Source organism: Vulpes lagopus, chromosome 13, assembly GCF_018345385.1.
Source record: "Vulpes lagopus strain Blue_001 chromosome 13, ASM1834538v1, whole genome shotgun sequence".
Classification (NCBI taxonomy): Eukaryota; Metazoa; Chordata; class Mammalia; order Carnivora; family Canidae; genus Vulpes; species Vulpes lagopus.
The window spans coordinates 60,071,175-60,086,023 of NC_054836.1; the positions used below are offsets into that span (position 1 = coordinate 60,071,175).

General features: G+C 43.1%; 1 protein-coding gene across 21 annotated transcripts in view; it reads right to left on the reverse strand.

The window, feature by feature from the left end:
• Positions 1-14,849, reverse strand: part of CADPS2 (calcium dependent secretion activator 2) — a 457,875-nt gene that overhangs the window by 90,724 nt on the left and 352,302 nt on the right. For 13 of the 21 annotated variants that reach the window (XM_041727924.1, XM_041727925.1, XM_041727926.1 and 10 more), the window contains 4 exons: positions 14,162-14,263; positions 8,342-8,405; positions 5,026-5,149; positions 3,000-3,020 (listed from right to left, as the gene is read on the reverse strand). In XM_041727924.1, coding sequence (XP_041583858.1) covers positions 3,000-3,020; positions 5,026-5,149; positions 8,342-8,405; positions 14,162-14,263 — 311 coding nt within the window. The remainder of the gene's footprint in view (positions 1-2,999; positions 3,021-5,025; positions 5,150-8,341; positions 8,406-14,161; positions 14,264-14,849) is intronic. The other 8 variants (XM_041727927.1, XM_041727917.1, XM_041727914.1 and 5 more) reach the window with 1 other exon arrangement.

The window sequence follows — 14,849 nt, forward strand, 5'->3', positions numbered from 1 at the left end:
ACTATGTGCCGGGCACATTTTCCAGCCCCGGAGACAGAGCAGGTTCCTGAAACACGAGAGCCCTGCCCCTGTGGAGCGGGCGGTCTAGGGCGACGTAGGGTGACCGACCTGCGTGTGTCAGATCCTAAGTGCCAGGGAAACATCGGGTCGGGCAGGGAGGGAGGGAGGCGCTGGGGGGTGGCGGGGGGCGGGGGACGGGGGGCTTACAGATCTCAGTCACTCCCAACACCGGGACGTGGGGGGTGGTGAGCACAGGGAGACTCCGCCGGCAGACGGGTCCTGGACGTGGGGCTACGCCGCGTGCCAGTGCAGTAAGTCACGCAGCAGACCTCAACGGCTGTAGGAGACAGCGACGTGAGATGCCTCAGTGGTTCTGTCGGCTGAGCACGCCCTGACACAGTACTACGTGGATGTGTCAGGTTAAAGGAACTGCTATTAAAATCGACTTCGCCCCTTTCATTTTACCTCTTTAACGGGACGACTAGAGAATTTTAAGTGGCGTCTACGGTTCTCTTCGGGACTCTATGGCCATACTGTTCCCGACTTCCTTTCCCAGGTTTTAACCGGGTGCAGAGTTAACCACGCGAGCTGCCACGACAAGCGACAAGCGAGGGAGGCCGAGCCAGGGGCGGCTGGCGACAGCTCGCAGGAGGCTGCTGCGCTCCCACCCCCCGCCCGGCCGCGCCTGGAGCCCTCCCTGCTCCGGGCTCCCGGAAGGGCAGTAGCAGGAAGGCGTGAAGGGTGAACGGGTGCGTGCACGGTGCTTATGACTCTTAGTACTCGTAGCGAGTGTCCGCTCTCGGGGAATAAAGATCTGTACTTTTGGCAAAAGCGACCCTGGGGCTCGAGCGATGGTGCGGTGGCGGCTGCGAATCAGCCTGGCGGCAGGAACACGGGGGACGCGGGTGCAAGTCCCACGTCTGCCGAATTGGTAACGGCAGCACACCGCTGCAGGCTACCGTCACCTGCTCGGAGGAGCCAACGGAGCAGAGTCCTCGGAGGGGACGGGGTCATCGGGTGACGGCATCCTGACGCCCCTGGGCACGGGGGGCTCTTCCCAGCTGGCAGGAGCCCCCCGAGGGAGCGGCCGCCTCCCATACACCCAACGGCCACCCTCGTTTTCAGTCACTTTTAAAAGCACCTCCAAGGACATTCACGAGGACCCTGTCCACCCGCTACGAGATGCGGCCCAAGAAACGAACGTTTCTTCAAACGTTTCTTCTGTTAGTTGAGAAGATTCTTCACCTGAGGCTACCCCTCCCTTCATCCACGTCAATCACTAGACTACACTGGTTTTCCACTTTCCTATTTAATTCCATTTTTTAAAATTCAGAAACATGTTTGTTTTTAAGATTTTCCAAAGGACGCATTGATTTCAGAGAGAGAGAGAGAGAGAGAGAGAGAGAGAAAGAGGGGTGAGTGACGGGAAGCGATGGCGGTGGGGGCAGGCGGCAGAGTTAAGCAGACTCCACTCCGAGGGGGAGCCCGAGCGGGGCTCCGTCCTACGACCCTACAATCACGACCCCAGAACTAGACACCTGACCGACCACCCAGGCGCCCCGTAAAGATTCGTAAGTAATCTCTACATGGACGTGGGCTCGAACCCACAGCCCCCAAGTGGACAGTTGCGCTCCACTGGCTGAGCCCGCCCGGCGCCCCCGCGGGCCTTGAAGCTCATGGAGCGCTGGTCCTGGAGTCTCAGCCTGAGCAGAGGAGCAGACAATGGTCCACACGCACAGAGGGGGCTGCTGCCTGGAAGTGAGGGGCCGCGGGACAGCACAGTCCCCTCCAGTCCCCTGTTGATGGGGCTGCCCCAGGGCACCTCTGCCCCCCACCCCAGGACACCCACCTCGGCCCCACGGGCTGACTCCTTTCTCCAGGTCACTAGGAAAGGCCCTAGCGACCCTGGGCCTACTCAGGCCAACGACCCTGGGCTGACTGTGGGCCAACGACATACAAACTACTTCACGACACTGACATTGTGAGGGAGACAATGCCGCGAGGGATCTTGGACAAGTCCACCCCGAGAGGCTGCCCAAGAGGGCCGGGGCCCCCAAGGTGCACTTCTGGGGTCAGTGTAGCTGTGTTCCTCGCGCCGGGGACAGGCTTGGGGCCAGTCATTCTCCACCGTCAAATGCTCCAATAGAAGGGGTAGTTCAGAAGCGAGAAAGACAGCCCTTAAGTCAAAGACGTCAGGTAAAAGCCACCCAAACGTGTTGCAACGCTGCGTGCGGGTTCGAAAGAGACGGCAAACTAGGGCGAGGACGCGTCACTGCTCTCCTGTCCCACGGTCGTCAGAGGGAGCTCACCAGCTCACCTCCCTGTGGGCGCGGTGCTGGGACCCAACAGGGAACGCCTTCCACCAGGGTCCTGCCCGCAAGGGTTTGCTAAGGACGACGCAGGCAGGACGGACACGTAGCGGCACATGCAGTTAAGTTAATCACAACTGTGACCAGCGGCGTAAGGAGACCGGAACAGCACCTTTATCAAACCCAGAGACCCAGAGAAGAACGCTTTCCCCGCGGCGGCCTGAGGCTGGGATCTCAGAACCCCTGCGCCTTCCTCCCGTTAGCAACTTGCAGAGTTAAGAGCTGCTTACTTCTCATTTAGTGGCATTTAGGCTTTTCACCCATTATTTTCAGGAGTGATAAAGGAAAGACGGTCCTCCTTCCTTGCGGTAAGAGCCCTCCAAATATCGGCAGTGGCTTCCAACTGAGATGGTGTCCACGCTTCAAACATAATGTGTAACGTTCCTACAGTCTCGGGGCTTTTTCACTTTGAATTTATATAAAAAATATTGCCAAACTTTTCCAGAGGTAAATGGCCCGCATTTTCCCTACGAAGCACGAGCCATAGTCCCAACAGAATCCAAGTGTTCTCAGTATCTTAATCAAAGTGATCTAATAGGAGCCCTGGAAAGTAGGCAGCTATTCATCAGCGCCAAACATCATGCCGCCACGACAGAAATAACAGCGCGTGCATGCACAAACGGTCATTACCTGCGTCCTTTTCTGCTGGGCCTAAAACATAAGAAAAGACAATTTAGGAGAAAAGCAGACCCTCCCTGTGCTGCTGCACCCAGGCTGGCAGTCAATCAAGCGAAAGAAAAGGGGCTCACTTCCTTTTTCTAAGTTAAATTAGATTTTGTTCCTGGGGTGGTCCTGAGCATAAACGAAAAAGTGCTGTATTTTTTAAGATACACAAAAGGGAGTTGGAAGAAAAGGAGATAGTGAAATGCATAGAGGTTTTCTCATGTAAAGAGCGTGCATTTTTTTGTTTTGTTTTGTTTTTCTTTGAAAATGGAGATGTCTCAGTAGTTTGACCTAATTAGATTTCTAGGATCCATTTTCTAGAATATTCTCACAGTCAGCTAGAAGAGACCAATGACCCCAGGTGGGAAAAAGGTGGGAGAAACCCTTGCTCATTGTCCAGTTAGTCCTATAATAGGATCTTCTCTGACACGGACTTATTTCTGTGTGTGATCCAGAACAGCCGTGCCTTTCGACCACCAGTGTTAACATGTCCAGCTAATTCATAAAAGCTACCTGTGGCTGCGACACATAATTTTATTCGTCCATGTTAAAATGGACTCTGAGGAGAAAATAAACAGTCTGCAGATCCCTTCAGTATCCTTGGATAAGACAGTGGTCAAAAATATTAACTAGAATAGAGACTTAAGAACAAAAGGCTTCTCCTAGGTTTTTTTGGATAGAGTTTAAACATTCGGATAAAATAATATTGTGTTTATTCAAGTTGTGCACAAACTTTTTCCCTTTGTCGGATTTGATGGGTTTTAAAATGCCTGTTTTTGTACGGATTCTTTCAACCCATGTTCACGACACATAATATCCCGAAGCACAAAAATTGTTTGAATGAGTATTCAAGATGTGAAAACCAATCTGTTTATCTTCCACTTTCCCCAAATGATCTAATGTTCACTGCTTTTGCCTTAACACAACGTGATATCATAATTAATGATGTTAAACTGGTAACTAAGGAGGTTTCATGTTGTTACTCTCGTGATATAATATTGGTTGCTATAGTGATGGGATGGCTTTTTTGTTAATCACTCAGGAGGTTGGTTATTGCATGCTTGTTAGAAAGCTTGATCAGATTTGGAGAGAAAAAAAGGATATAACAGCCAATTATAATCAGTCTTTCTCACTGTCCCATTTTTGATAAAACTATCTTTATATCAGTAATTAATAAATTTATGATTAAGTACAATTTTATATTAAGAGTTACGAAAATTTTTCTAATAGAGGATTTGCTTTTTAGATGTATTTAACGTTGCAAACTTTTTTTCCTAAGTAAGCACAGCACGTACCACACAAGACAGTTTCATAATCAAAGCAAAAAATCTGAGCCCCTTTCTTTCATTTTTATTTATATTAAAGGGTTGTTGAATAAAGTGATTTTGTCACAGATTTCAATCTTGTTATTTCTAAGCATCTTAAATTTCAGTCTTCTTAAGGAATGAAACCTGAAGGAAGAGGAAAAAATGTGCAGTCCTCTCCAGAGCTCTAATCTTTCAAGTGCATTAATATGCCGCCAGCAATGAAAAGTTGCAGGAATCCTATCAGTTTATCTGGGCCCTCGCCATAATCCAGTTTCCTCCTTCTCTGAGAGACACCGTTGCACAGAAAATAAAATGATGTGACACTGTACCGTTAACCGATCAGGAAAGACGACACTGCCCAGAGTTTAAACGCTAGACATACTTACGGTAATGTCAAAAAATACAACCCATGAAAACACCTTTTGGTCCCTTGAAAACTCAAAATAAGAACAAAGGGCAACTTAAGCACGAATCCCGGGTCTTTCATTCAAGCGGAGTCCCAGGAGGCATATTAAAGCAATGAATAGGAAAAAGCTCTTCAGTTCACCAGCTGAGATTTTAATGAGACATTTCCCTTTGCCACGGTACAGGTTTGTTCAGGGAAGGAAAGAACTCCGCACAGAAAATTCAGTTAATAGGCATTGTTGGCTCTCACCGCCACTTGGGCGAGCGCTCGCCGCACTGACCTTCTGTTCTGGCATATTCTGTGAGTCTGGTGTAATTGATCAAGGCAGCCTTCTCCAGACACTTCCTGACCACTTTTTTCACCTCTTCCGCTGGTATGGGAGTGGCAATATCTTTCATTAAAACCTAAAGCGGGAGAGAGAAAGCGGCTGCATAAAATAGACACCACAATCAAATGACACAAATTGTCGGAGATCTATTACTAGGAAGGGGGCCTAGGTGGCACCGGGGGAAAGTAATGAGTCGGCACTTCACAGCGCGGGACGTGATCCTCCCGTCTGGGCTCCTCCTGTTGAAGCCTCATCTATGCCCATCAAAACCTCCGGAGGCCGGACCACCATTCACCCTGACGACTGTCACTTCTCCTCCGGGGGCCGCGACACTATTAGAACAGCTGTTTCGGATCGGGATTAGAGTCCTTGGGACGAGTAATAGTTTGTCTCGCAATTCCTAATTTAAAAGCTTTTAAATCTTTGGAGTGAGGTATATGAAAACAGTAACAGGATTCTGTGAAGAGTAAGCACTGTTTTTGAGCTCTCTGAAAATCAACATCTCCAATTCTGACACTTAAACTTTAATTACTGGGATCGGGGGTGGGGGGGAATCTTTCAGCAAAGTTAAGGGAGTATCAAATGTTAAAATACACAGAAACTTTCTGAAATTAAAAAAAGAACAGATTATTTCTGTTGAGTTCCTAAATATATTTTTGGATTTTTTTTCTCTAGAAGTATTACTGTTAGCAAAGGGAAAACACAATTTATATCCAGAATGCAAAACATAATGTATTTAAGCACTTTTGTAATGACTCACTGATAATTTTCTTTAAAACTTTCTCAATGATAAAACTGGTTACTCCGTTAACCTTTATCTTTCCATATATTTAATGCAGCTTTTCTGGCTTTACTTACATTGAAATTACAAAATCAAAGGTAAAATGTGAATATAGAGAAGACAAGAACAGTACGTATGCTTACTGTTCTATTAGTCTTTTACCTTAAAGATTCATCAAAAGAATATGAAAACGTCTCTTTCATGCTCTATTACCTCATTCTCTTTTGATTGGCCTCAGCATGAAGGACTTGATAATCTCTGATTTACTCGACCGTTTAAGCATTGGTGATCCTTCACAACATATTTAGTTTTGTTAGGCAAACTTTCCTTTTCAAAACAGCAAATTTTATCACTTAAAAATTTCCTTCTCATCAAATTCAATCATTCTTCATAGATTAAAAATCTTTAACACATTTACATACATTTGGCACTTTAATTAGAACTGCACATTAGATTCTTTATAGGCAAAAAAAATCTTTTCTGCTCATAGTTGAAAAAAAACAAGCATTAACATACTGCTATTTTTTGTTTCCAAATGTGCTATTATTTTTAACGTGACTATCACTAAAATTTAAATTTAAAATTAATTTTGTCCCATATGCAGAACCATGAACTTTATTTTGTTGAAAGAGAGAGAGAGAGAAAGAGAGAGAGAGAGAGAGAGAACGCGCGTGTGCACATGCACACACATAAGCAGGGGTGTGGGTGGGAGGGTAAGGGTGGGGGCGGAGAGAATCCCAAGCCAGGCTCCACACCCCAGCGTGCAGCCCACATGCAGGGCTCCATCCCACAACCCTGAGATCGTGACCTGAGCTGAAATCAAGGGTCAGACGCTTAACTGACTGAGTCACCCGGGTGCCCAACAGACTTTGAAATAACAGTCAGAGCTGTCAAAATTAGAATGCATGTCTACGACAGAGGAGGGTCCAGGGTTGAAATCAGGGGACAGTTCATATGACCCAGGAGCCGAATATGTAATTTGGAGTGGGGGGAATTGTATCGTCTTTCCTGGCAAAGTACAGATGAAAGGCTGGCGAGTACAAACAGGGAGAGCCAGCTTGCTTCGCGTACCCTCTCCACTTCTTCCAAAGCATAGGAAGTATGAAGAAGTCACATGCAGATTTTAGTTTTCTAAGATGTCAATAAGTACACGGATGTGGAAACGAAGAAGTGGCCCTACCATGTCTCCCTCAACTGAGCAAGAGACAGGAGAGGCTATAACTGGAAAAAAGGTCCCTGTTCCCCCCACCCCCTGCCCCCTGCCAGAGCCCGAGGGCGTCTGTGCCATTACTGTCCCCCTGGAAACCAGCAGAGAGGCTGCACGCAGACCCAGCATGGGAGGCCACCCCAAAAGCAGAGCTCTCTGTAAAGGTTTTAGCTTTTTTCTGATACCTTAATGAGCTGGATAAAACGAGTACTTTGGAAAGCCTGCGTTACATGCAGCTTTATTATAAAAATTCTAATAAAACAGGCAACTTCCAACATAATATTTCTGTCCCATGGTGCACCGGAATCCAGGATAAGACAGGGACAGACAGACGCAACCAATGTATACAGACATCAGGTCTACCCTCATCTTCCAAGTCCCTACATCACTGGAAAAATGCCTTCCCTTTTTACTTCTAATAGAAGTGCTAATGAACAACGTAACATATCTAGAATTCTTTGGCAGAAAAGTGGACAAGACCAAGTGCTGTGAAGTCAATAAATCAGGGCCAGAATAATCAAATCACCAGCTATTAACGATCCTTCGAAATTATTTTTGATGCCGGTAAGAACAGGAATTGTCCACATTACTTAACTGTTAGGAGCAAACACCATATGAATAGTTTTATAAATAAATGAAAAGGACCCTTCCCATTCCAACCTAGTCTGCATAGAAACAGGAGTGGAGAATGTACTTTCGTCAATGAATTATTTTAGCATGGGTAGGAAATTCTTGTCTGCTATTTACTTTTTGAGGGAAAATGAATTTCTACAACTCATGAATTCATTTAAAGTAACACAAGTTGAAATGAATTCTGAGATTGATTTAGAATGAAGGGAATGATACGTTTGTGCATGTTCAACGATAAACCCTCACAGGTATGAGAATTGGGACTGGTGGAAGCACAAGTTGGGGCGGGAGCAAGGGAGCGGAAGGAAAGACCACTGAGAAGTCTGAGAAACACGATTACACTCAACTGGGGGGAAAAAAATCCTATTTCATGAGGGAAAGGAGGAGGTGGGGAAACGGGTCCTACCAACATGCCATCCACTCAGCACAGGATGGCAGGGGTAGGCCTCAGGACAGCCGCCAGGAGGAAGCAGCAGGACGTAGGAGGGGTCGAGATGCAGGAAGGGCAGGTGAGAAGTGATGAAATGGGACCGACGGCCTCGAGAGCATACTTGCCGTGAGGGATGGGCCTGTCTGACTGGTCCAGCATCTAAAATACTCAGCCACCAAGAGTGCGCGCGTAGTACTGATAAAGGAGTGTTCAAACGTACCCTTTCAAGTAACGAAAGCGTAGCTTTTAGAGCACCTTCAGGTCGTCCAAAGGGAAAACAGTATCTTCAAAAACAAAAGGAGGAACAAGAAAGTCAAACATTTAATATCCAAGACCACCGAATTATTCCCTTTTGTAGTACTTGGCATTATTGAAAAATGGTGAAAAGTGGTTAAAATAGCATCAACCCATCTGGGAAAATTTTAACAGCAGAAGTTTACCTTGTTCCACATGTTCTTTTCTTTTTTTAAAGATTTATATTATTATCATGAGAGACCCAGAGAGAGAGGAAGAGACCCAGGCAGAAGGAGAAGCAGGCTCCCTGCGGGGACCCGATGCGGGACCCCGGGTTCACACCCTGGGCCCAAGGCAGCTGCTAGACCACTGAGCCACCCGGGCACCCCTAGTTCCATGCTTGCAATTTCTTTTCACAGTAAGAGTATAAACTGTGATAAAAAGGGTCCACATTTTGGTGACATACGTTCAGAAAGAACCTCCAGGGCTCCCAGGCAGAGGGAGCAGCACGGAGCCCCTGAAGCTCCCCGAGGCCTGCTGCTCGGGGCCGCTCTGCAGCTGATCCCCTTCGAGGACAACACGCGATCCGCTCACTGCCTCCTGACACCTGCCCGTCTCTGCGAGCGGGAACGCCCCAACCGAAGCCTGCACTGGGCCACAGCACTGGGCCCTGTCCGGCTCCTGGCCAACCCTCCACCCCCAGGGCGGGTCACCACTGCTCTGAAAGTGGGGTCTGGCCGGGCGAGGGAGCGGGCTCCATGGGACTTGGTGGCACACGGTGGGGACAGACTTGCTGCTCCCTCCCTGGGTCCCTTGCAGGCCACGGTCCACTTGAGGAGCAGGGCAGGGCCACCCCAGCCTGCCGGAGCCCTGGCTCCCTGAGATCGACCACCACCCCCACCTCAAGATCAAGTTCCCCCCAGGCTGCCACTGGGCTCCGGATCAGGAATCCTCAAGCCAGGAACCTAAAGTCCGTATGTTTACATGTCCCTTGTCATCATGACTCAGGGACTTGGCGGACACGTCTTGTAAGACGTACCTCACAGTAAAATTATTTTTTTTACAAGGCGATTTGCACAGGTTTCCCTAAGAACACATGTATCTTAAATTCATTGTTTATAGCAGCAACTTTTAAAGATGGATTAAGGATGAATTTCTCACCCAAACAGTTGCTAAATTTAAATCAGGATTGGGGTTTAGTTTCAGAAAACTTTTACTAGTGTCAGGTAAACGCAAAAAAGTCATAAATCTAGCCAAATTTTTCTTCAGAACACTATTTTCCCGTTAACAATTTCCTTCAACTCTTACCTCGATGCCTTGTCTTACTCCTCTCTGCTGCCACGCACAGAAGCAACGATTTATTTTTGATAGTTTTTTTTTCCCCTGCGCAGTGCTGCTCATCAGAGTAGGAGCAAACTAGCCAAGTAGCTGTCCTCATTTTGTATACATCTTAATCCACGTTTAAATAAAACACAAATTGGGCTCTTACAGTCCCCTCCCCCGCTTAAATCTTTTCAGTGTATTTGCATAATCCACCCATTGTCTTTCCTATTGTTTATTTCCATTAACCGGTGGGTGACATGTTTTATGAATGGAATGTTACTGATCCCCAGATTACACTTAGCATTTCAGGGCTCCGAGGTCCCACTGGGTCTGTTCTGAATTAGCATTAGCTGCCCACGATGTGTAAATAATTCAACACATTTACAGGGTACAAGTAATCCTGAATCAATAAAGTACAGAAAATAACTACACAGAAGCTTAATTAATCTTTACAAAACGAGTTTTAAAAGAAAGGAAGAGTTTTGTACTGGCTTCCAAGATAAATATTTTGTTTGTTTTTTTAACCACTTTGACAGCTCTGTAATAACAAAGCAAAGTGGAAAATGCCCAATCATCAAATAAAATTCAACAAAGTTTAGAATCTAATCTGAATAAATTGAAATCATCCTGATTCCCACCTTAGTAAATTTAAATTGATCACACAGGTAGATTGAGCCCAGCCTAGACATGTCCTACAATGAAACTGGTTTCTTTCCTTTTAAAATACAGTATTTCTTTTTATCAAAGTTAGATATGCACATAGTCTGAAAGGCAAGTTCTTCCAGAGGCTTCTTTTGAAAAGCAGTCCTTTTTATGCCCTTTCCACCCCACTCCCCAAGCAATTTCTCCAGGAAAAAAAAGAAAAGTTTTTAACTTTTAGCTGTTTCTTTATTTAAACATTATATTCCTAACCTACATTCTAATATTTCTAATTCTTGATTTTTCAGTTTTAAATATTATTCTACTAACTTCCCACTAGGGAGTACTGAGTTTTTAACAGATTTAGAGATGTAAATGACAAATGACTGCACATATCTAAAATATCTAATTCGGTAAGTTTAGACATATGTATACACCTGTAAAACCATCACCACAACCAATTTAATATACATATTCATGGGATCCCTGGGTGGTGCAGCGGTTTGGCACCTGCCTTTGGCCCAGGGCGCGATCCTGGAGACCTGGGATCAGATCCCACATTGGGCTCCCGGTGCATGGAGCCTGCTTCTGTCTCTGCCTATGTCTCTGCGCCGCCCCCCCCCCTCTGTGTGACTATCATAAATAAAAAAATAAAAAAAAATTTATAAAAAAAATAATACACATATTCACAACCACCAAATGTTTCCTTCCCCGCTGCCCTTGGGCCCAGGCAACCACTGATTTACTTTATCTTTGGATTTGTTTGTATTTTCTATGATTTTATGTAAGAGGAATCTTATAGTACATACTTTTTTGCTTCTGATTTCTCTCACTATATTTTGACGCTCATTCATACCATCGACTGTTCATTCCATTTTATCACTCAGAAGTATCTCAATACACTGTTTATCTATTACTTGTTGATGGCCACCTGGTTTGTTTTCATACTCTGGCTATTATCAATAATGCTGGTACAGACATTCACATAGAAGTCTTTGTGTGGACATGTGCTTTCGCTTATCTTGGGCTGGGTCATACGTTAAGTGTTTGAATTTTTTAAAATTTGCAAACTATCTTACAGAGTAGGTTGTTATCTGTTTATACTCCTCTCAAGAGTATATGCAGAGTTGGGAGGTAGTGATTTTGGAATTTTAGTTAGACTAATAACAGCAGTACTACATTGTGTTTTAATATCTATATCCCTATTGAATAAAGATACTGAGCATCTTTTCATCTGCCTTTTCACCATGTCTTTGGTGAAATATTAGAAACAATTTTTTGCTGGGTTATTTCATTTCTTACTAAGTTTTAAGAGTTATTTATATATTCTGGATACAAGTTTTTTGTGGGATACGTATTGTCCAAATATCTTCTTCCACTCTGAGATCTCTTTATTCCTTTAACAGTGTCTTTGGAAGATCAAAAGTTCTTAATGTTTTTGAAGTTCAATGTAACATTGTTCCATTTACAAATCATGATTTTGGGGTTTTAAAGAATCTTTACTTAGTCTAAGGACAAAGAGATTTTCTGTTTCCTAGGTCTACTCATTTTGAAATAACTTATTAATCAGGTATGAGGTATGGGTCCAGGCTAATATTTTGCATTTGGCTATGTAACTAGGTCTAGCACCATTTATTGAAAAGAGGATACTTTGAAAATTATCTTTGTATATCTTTGAAAATCACAATTGCCAAATATGTGTGAGTTGATTTCTGAACTGTCTGTACTACACAACCTTGGTTACTGATTTTTGAGCAGATATCCCTGCCTTGCTTTTGATCTTAGGTGAAAAAAATTCAAACTTTTCACTGTTAAGTATGAAGCTGTAGGTTTTCCATAGATGCCCTTAACAGGCTGAATATATGACATTTGGTAAGAATTCTTTTAATATTCTTATTTACTAATTCTCATTTCCATTTCTGGCTGTTTCCATCCTCTTCATTGGTCATATCTGACGATTTTTTGGTATGCCTAGAAATTTTTGACTAGATGCTAGACATTATTATTTTACATTATGGTGGCTCAATATTTTTGTATTCCTTTATTCTTGATCTTTGTTCTGGAATGAGGTTAAATTACCTAAACACAGTTTATTAGAATACTGGCTTTAGTCCTCATTAGGAGAGATTTAAAAAAGCTAATTTTTTTCTATTACTGAGGCACAAATTCTCTTGAGTATTCTACTCTCCGTCCATGACTTAGAATCTTTCCACTTTGGGTGGTAAAAACTGATACTCACCTTAGCTCTGTGTTAGCTCTGAGGATTATCTCCTACAATACTACCACAGAGTTAAAGGATTATTTGTCCGACTTTATTTTCCTTACATACACGCTCAGATCAATACTTAGTTGACTCCAGGGGAAACCTCAGCAAATACCTGTAGGTCTCTCCTATGTTTTCTTAGAATTCTGACCTGCAAACTCTGGCTGCCTTGCCCTCTCTAGATTCTTCCTCTGTCTCCTCAAATCAGGGTGTCCACTGGGATTTTCCTCCCTGGCCCACAGCCCAGAAGCACTCTACTGGTGGCAAGCAGAAACAATGAAAGGCCTTATTCATCTGTTTTTCATCTCTCAAGAACCACTTTTATTCATTGTTTTATGTTTAACGTGTTGAAAAGCTTTTTCCACATATTTTATCCTTAGAAAATTTTGTTTCAGATGGGAGAGTATGTTACTCCCCTTTAGACATATGTAGCTTTTTTCTTTTTCTTTTGATTACTTTCAGCCACCCTGAACGTAATTTCTGTCCTTCCTATCTTTCTAACATGGTTATGCCATTTTGGGGGACTAAATTCAGTATTCATATTATGTAAATGCCCTAGATAACAGAGACATTGTATTTACTACGACTTATGTGCCATTATTTTGTTTATAAAACTTGTCTTTGTTTTTAATATCCTCTTTTTATATACTTAATCTAATGTGACTCCAAACTCCAATATAACTAATATAATCTAATTAATAGAACTCCAAACTCAATTCCAGGTTGGTAAATCCTCTCTCAATATATTAAAACATCTTAGTATTTTGTCAATTTAATTTACTTAAAGAATTTTTCTGACCTGCTCTCATCAGAACTGGTTGCTTTCTAAGCTCAATCAATCATCACTTTCTATTAACTATCACTATGAAGATCCCCTCCTCTTTAATGCTGATTTTCTGTTCAGGGATCTTAACTATCCCTCTTTCTTTATCTTGAATTTCATTCTTCAGAAATATTTCTGTTTTTTAACGATTAGGTTCTAGTGAGCTAACTAAAACCAGGGAGAAAAATATCAAGATATTGATCTTTCATTCTGTAAATGTGTCTTAGTATCAATGGCTAATTTTCTTTGAGCAAGGAACTGTGCCAGGCAACATGGCCCTTGTTCCCACTAAATGCAAATAAAATAACTAATGACTTAAGACATGGGTATTAAAACTATGCGATAAGCGAATAGTGAAGAGTACAGATGATAAATGCTAAAAGGCTTCAGGTTTTCCAGTCTTTGTTGGAATGACAAAACAGCTCTACTATGAAGACAGGACAGAAGAAGCTCCTTACTTGGTGACTGAAAGAGAGAGAGGACTAGTCACCAGAGCTGAGGGAAGAGGCTACTCACGGATGAGATGCACAAGCGAGAGATGCATCCCACCAACTGAAGGGGCAAGGGACCTACCTTAATGCATGATGGAAACTGAATGGCAGGCTTAGAAGCAGACCACAGGCCAAGGAATAATACGGATCTTACCTCACAGGCAATGGAGGAGGAGTAGCCGCAGAAAGACATAATAAACATCTGTAGGGGACCAGAGTGTTGGGTGAAGAAAGAAAATACTTAATATTAATGAACAGATTATATACCTGAAATGGCTTATCTGATTTTCTAAAAGAGAAGAGAGTCTTTCTTTTATCTCCTCAAATCTTTCTTTTTCCTCCATTGAAACAGTTCCAATTCCATCAGGCCTGGGGGGAAAAAAACAGAATCAGTAATTTGTACTGACAGAATGGTTACTTTCATATATTTTATATCTTTATATCTCTTTATTTTAATATATAATTATATAGATAGATGCAGCTTTGTATTTCCCTGAAGAATAATTAATGAAAATGCATACTGGTCCATGGTACACATATTACTTGCATCTATAGTGGAAATTTATTTAAAGGGGATATTTATAGCCATTTGCTTCATATTTTGACCTGGAATGAATGGAATGGAATGACTCTGTTTTAGACAGCCTTCAAGGTAAAGGATTACAATAAATATTTTCCAGATCTACTGAAAACAATGGCTAGTCCTTGAGAATGGTAGTGAAAAGTGTTTTATGTGGTACCAAACATTTGAAAAACTGAATAAATGAAAATATTATAAAAGCATATTGAATGCAAACTTAAATGTTTTAACTACTTTTCTCCCAAATAAAAATTAAGCTACTGTGGAATTGGATAGTTCATTTTAATTATAAAAAACAGAAATTTTGCATACATGTAGTGGTTTACTGCATTATTTTTTTGTTTAAATGTGGGGGTGTACAAATCAAAATAAATA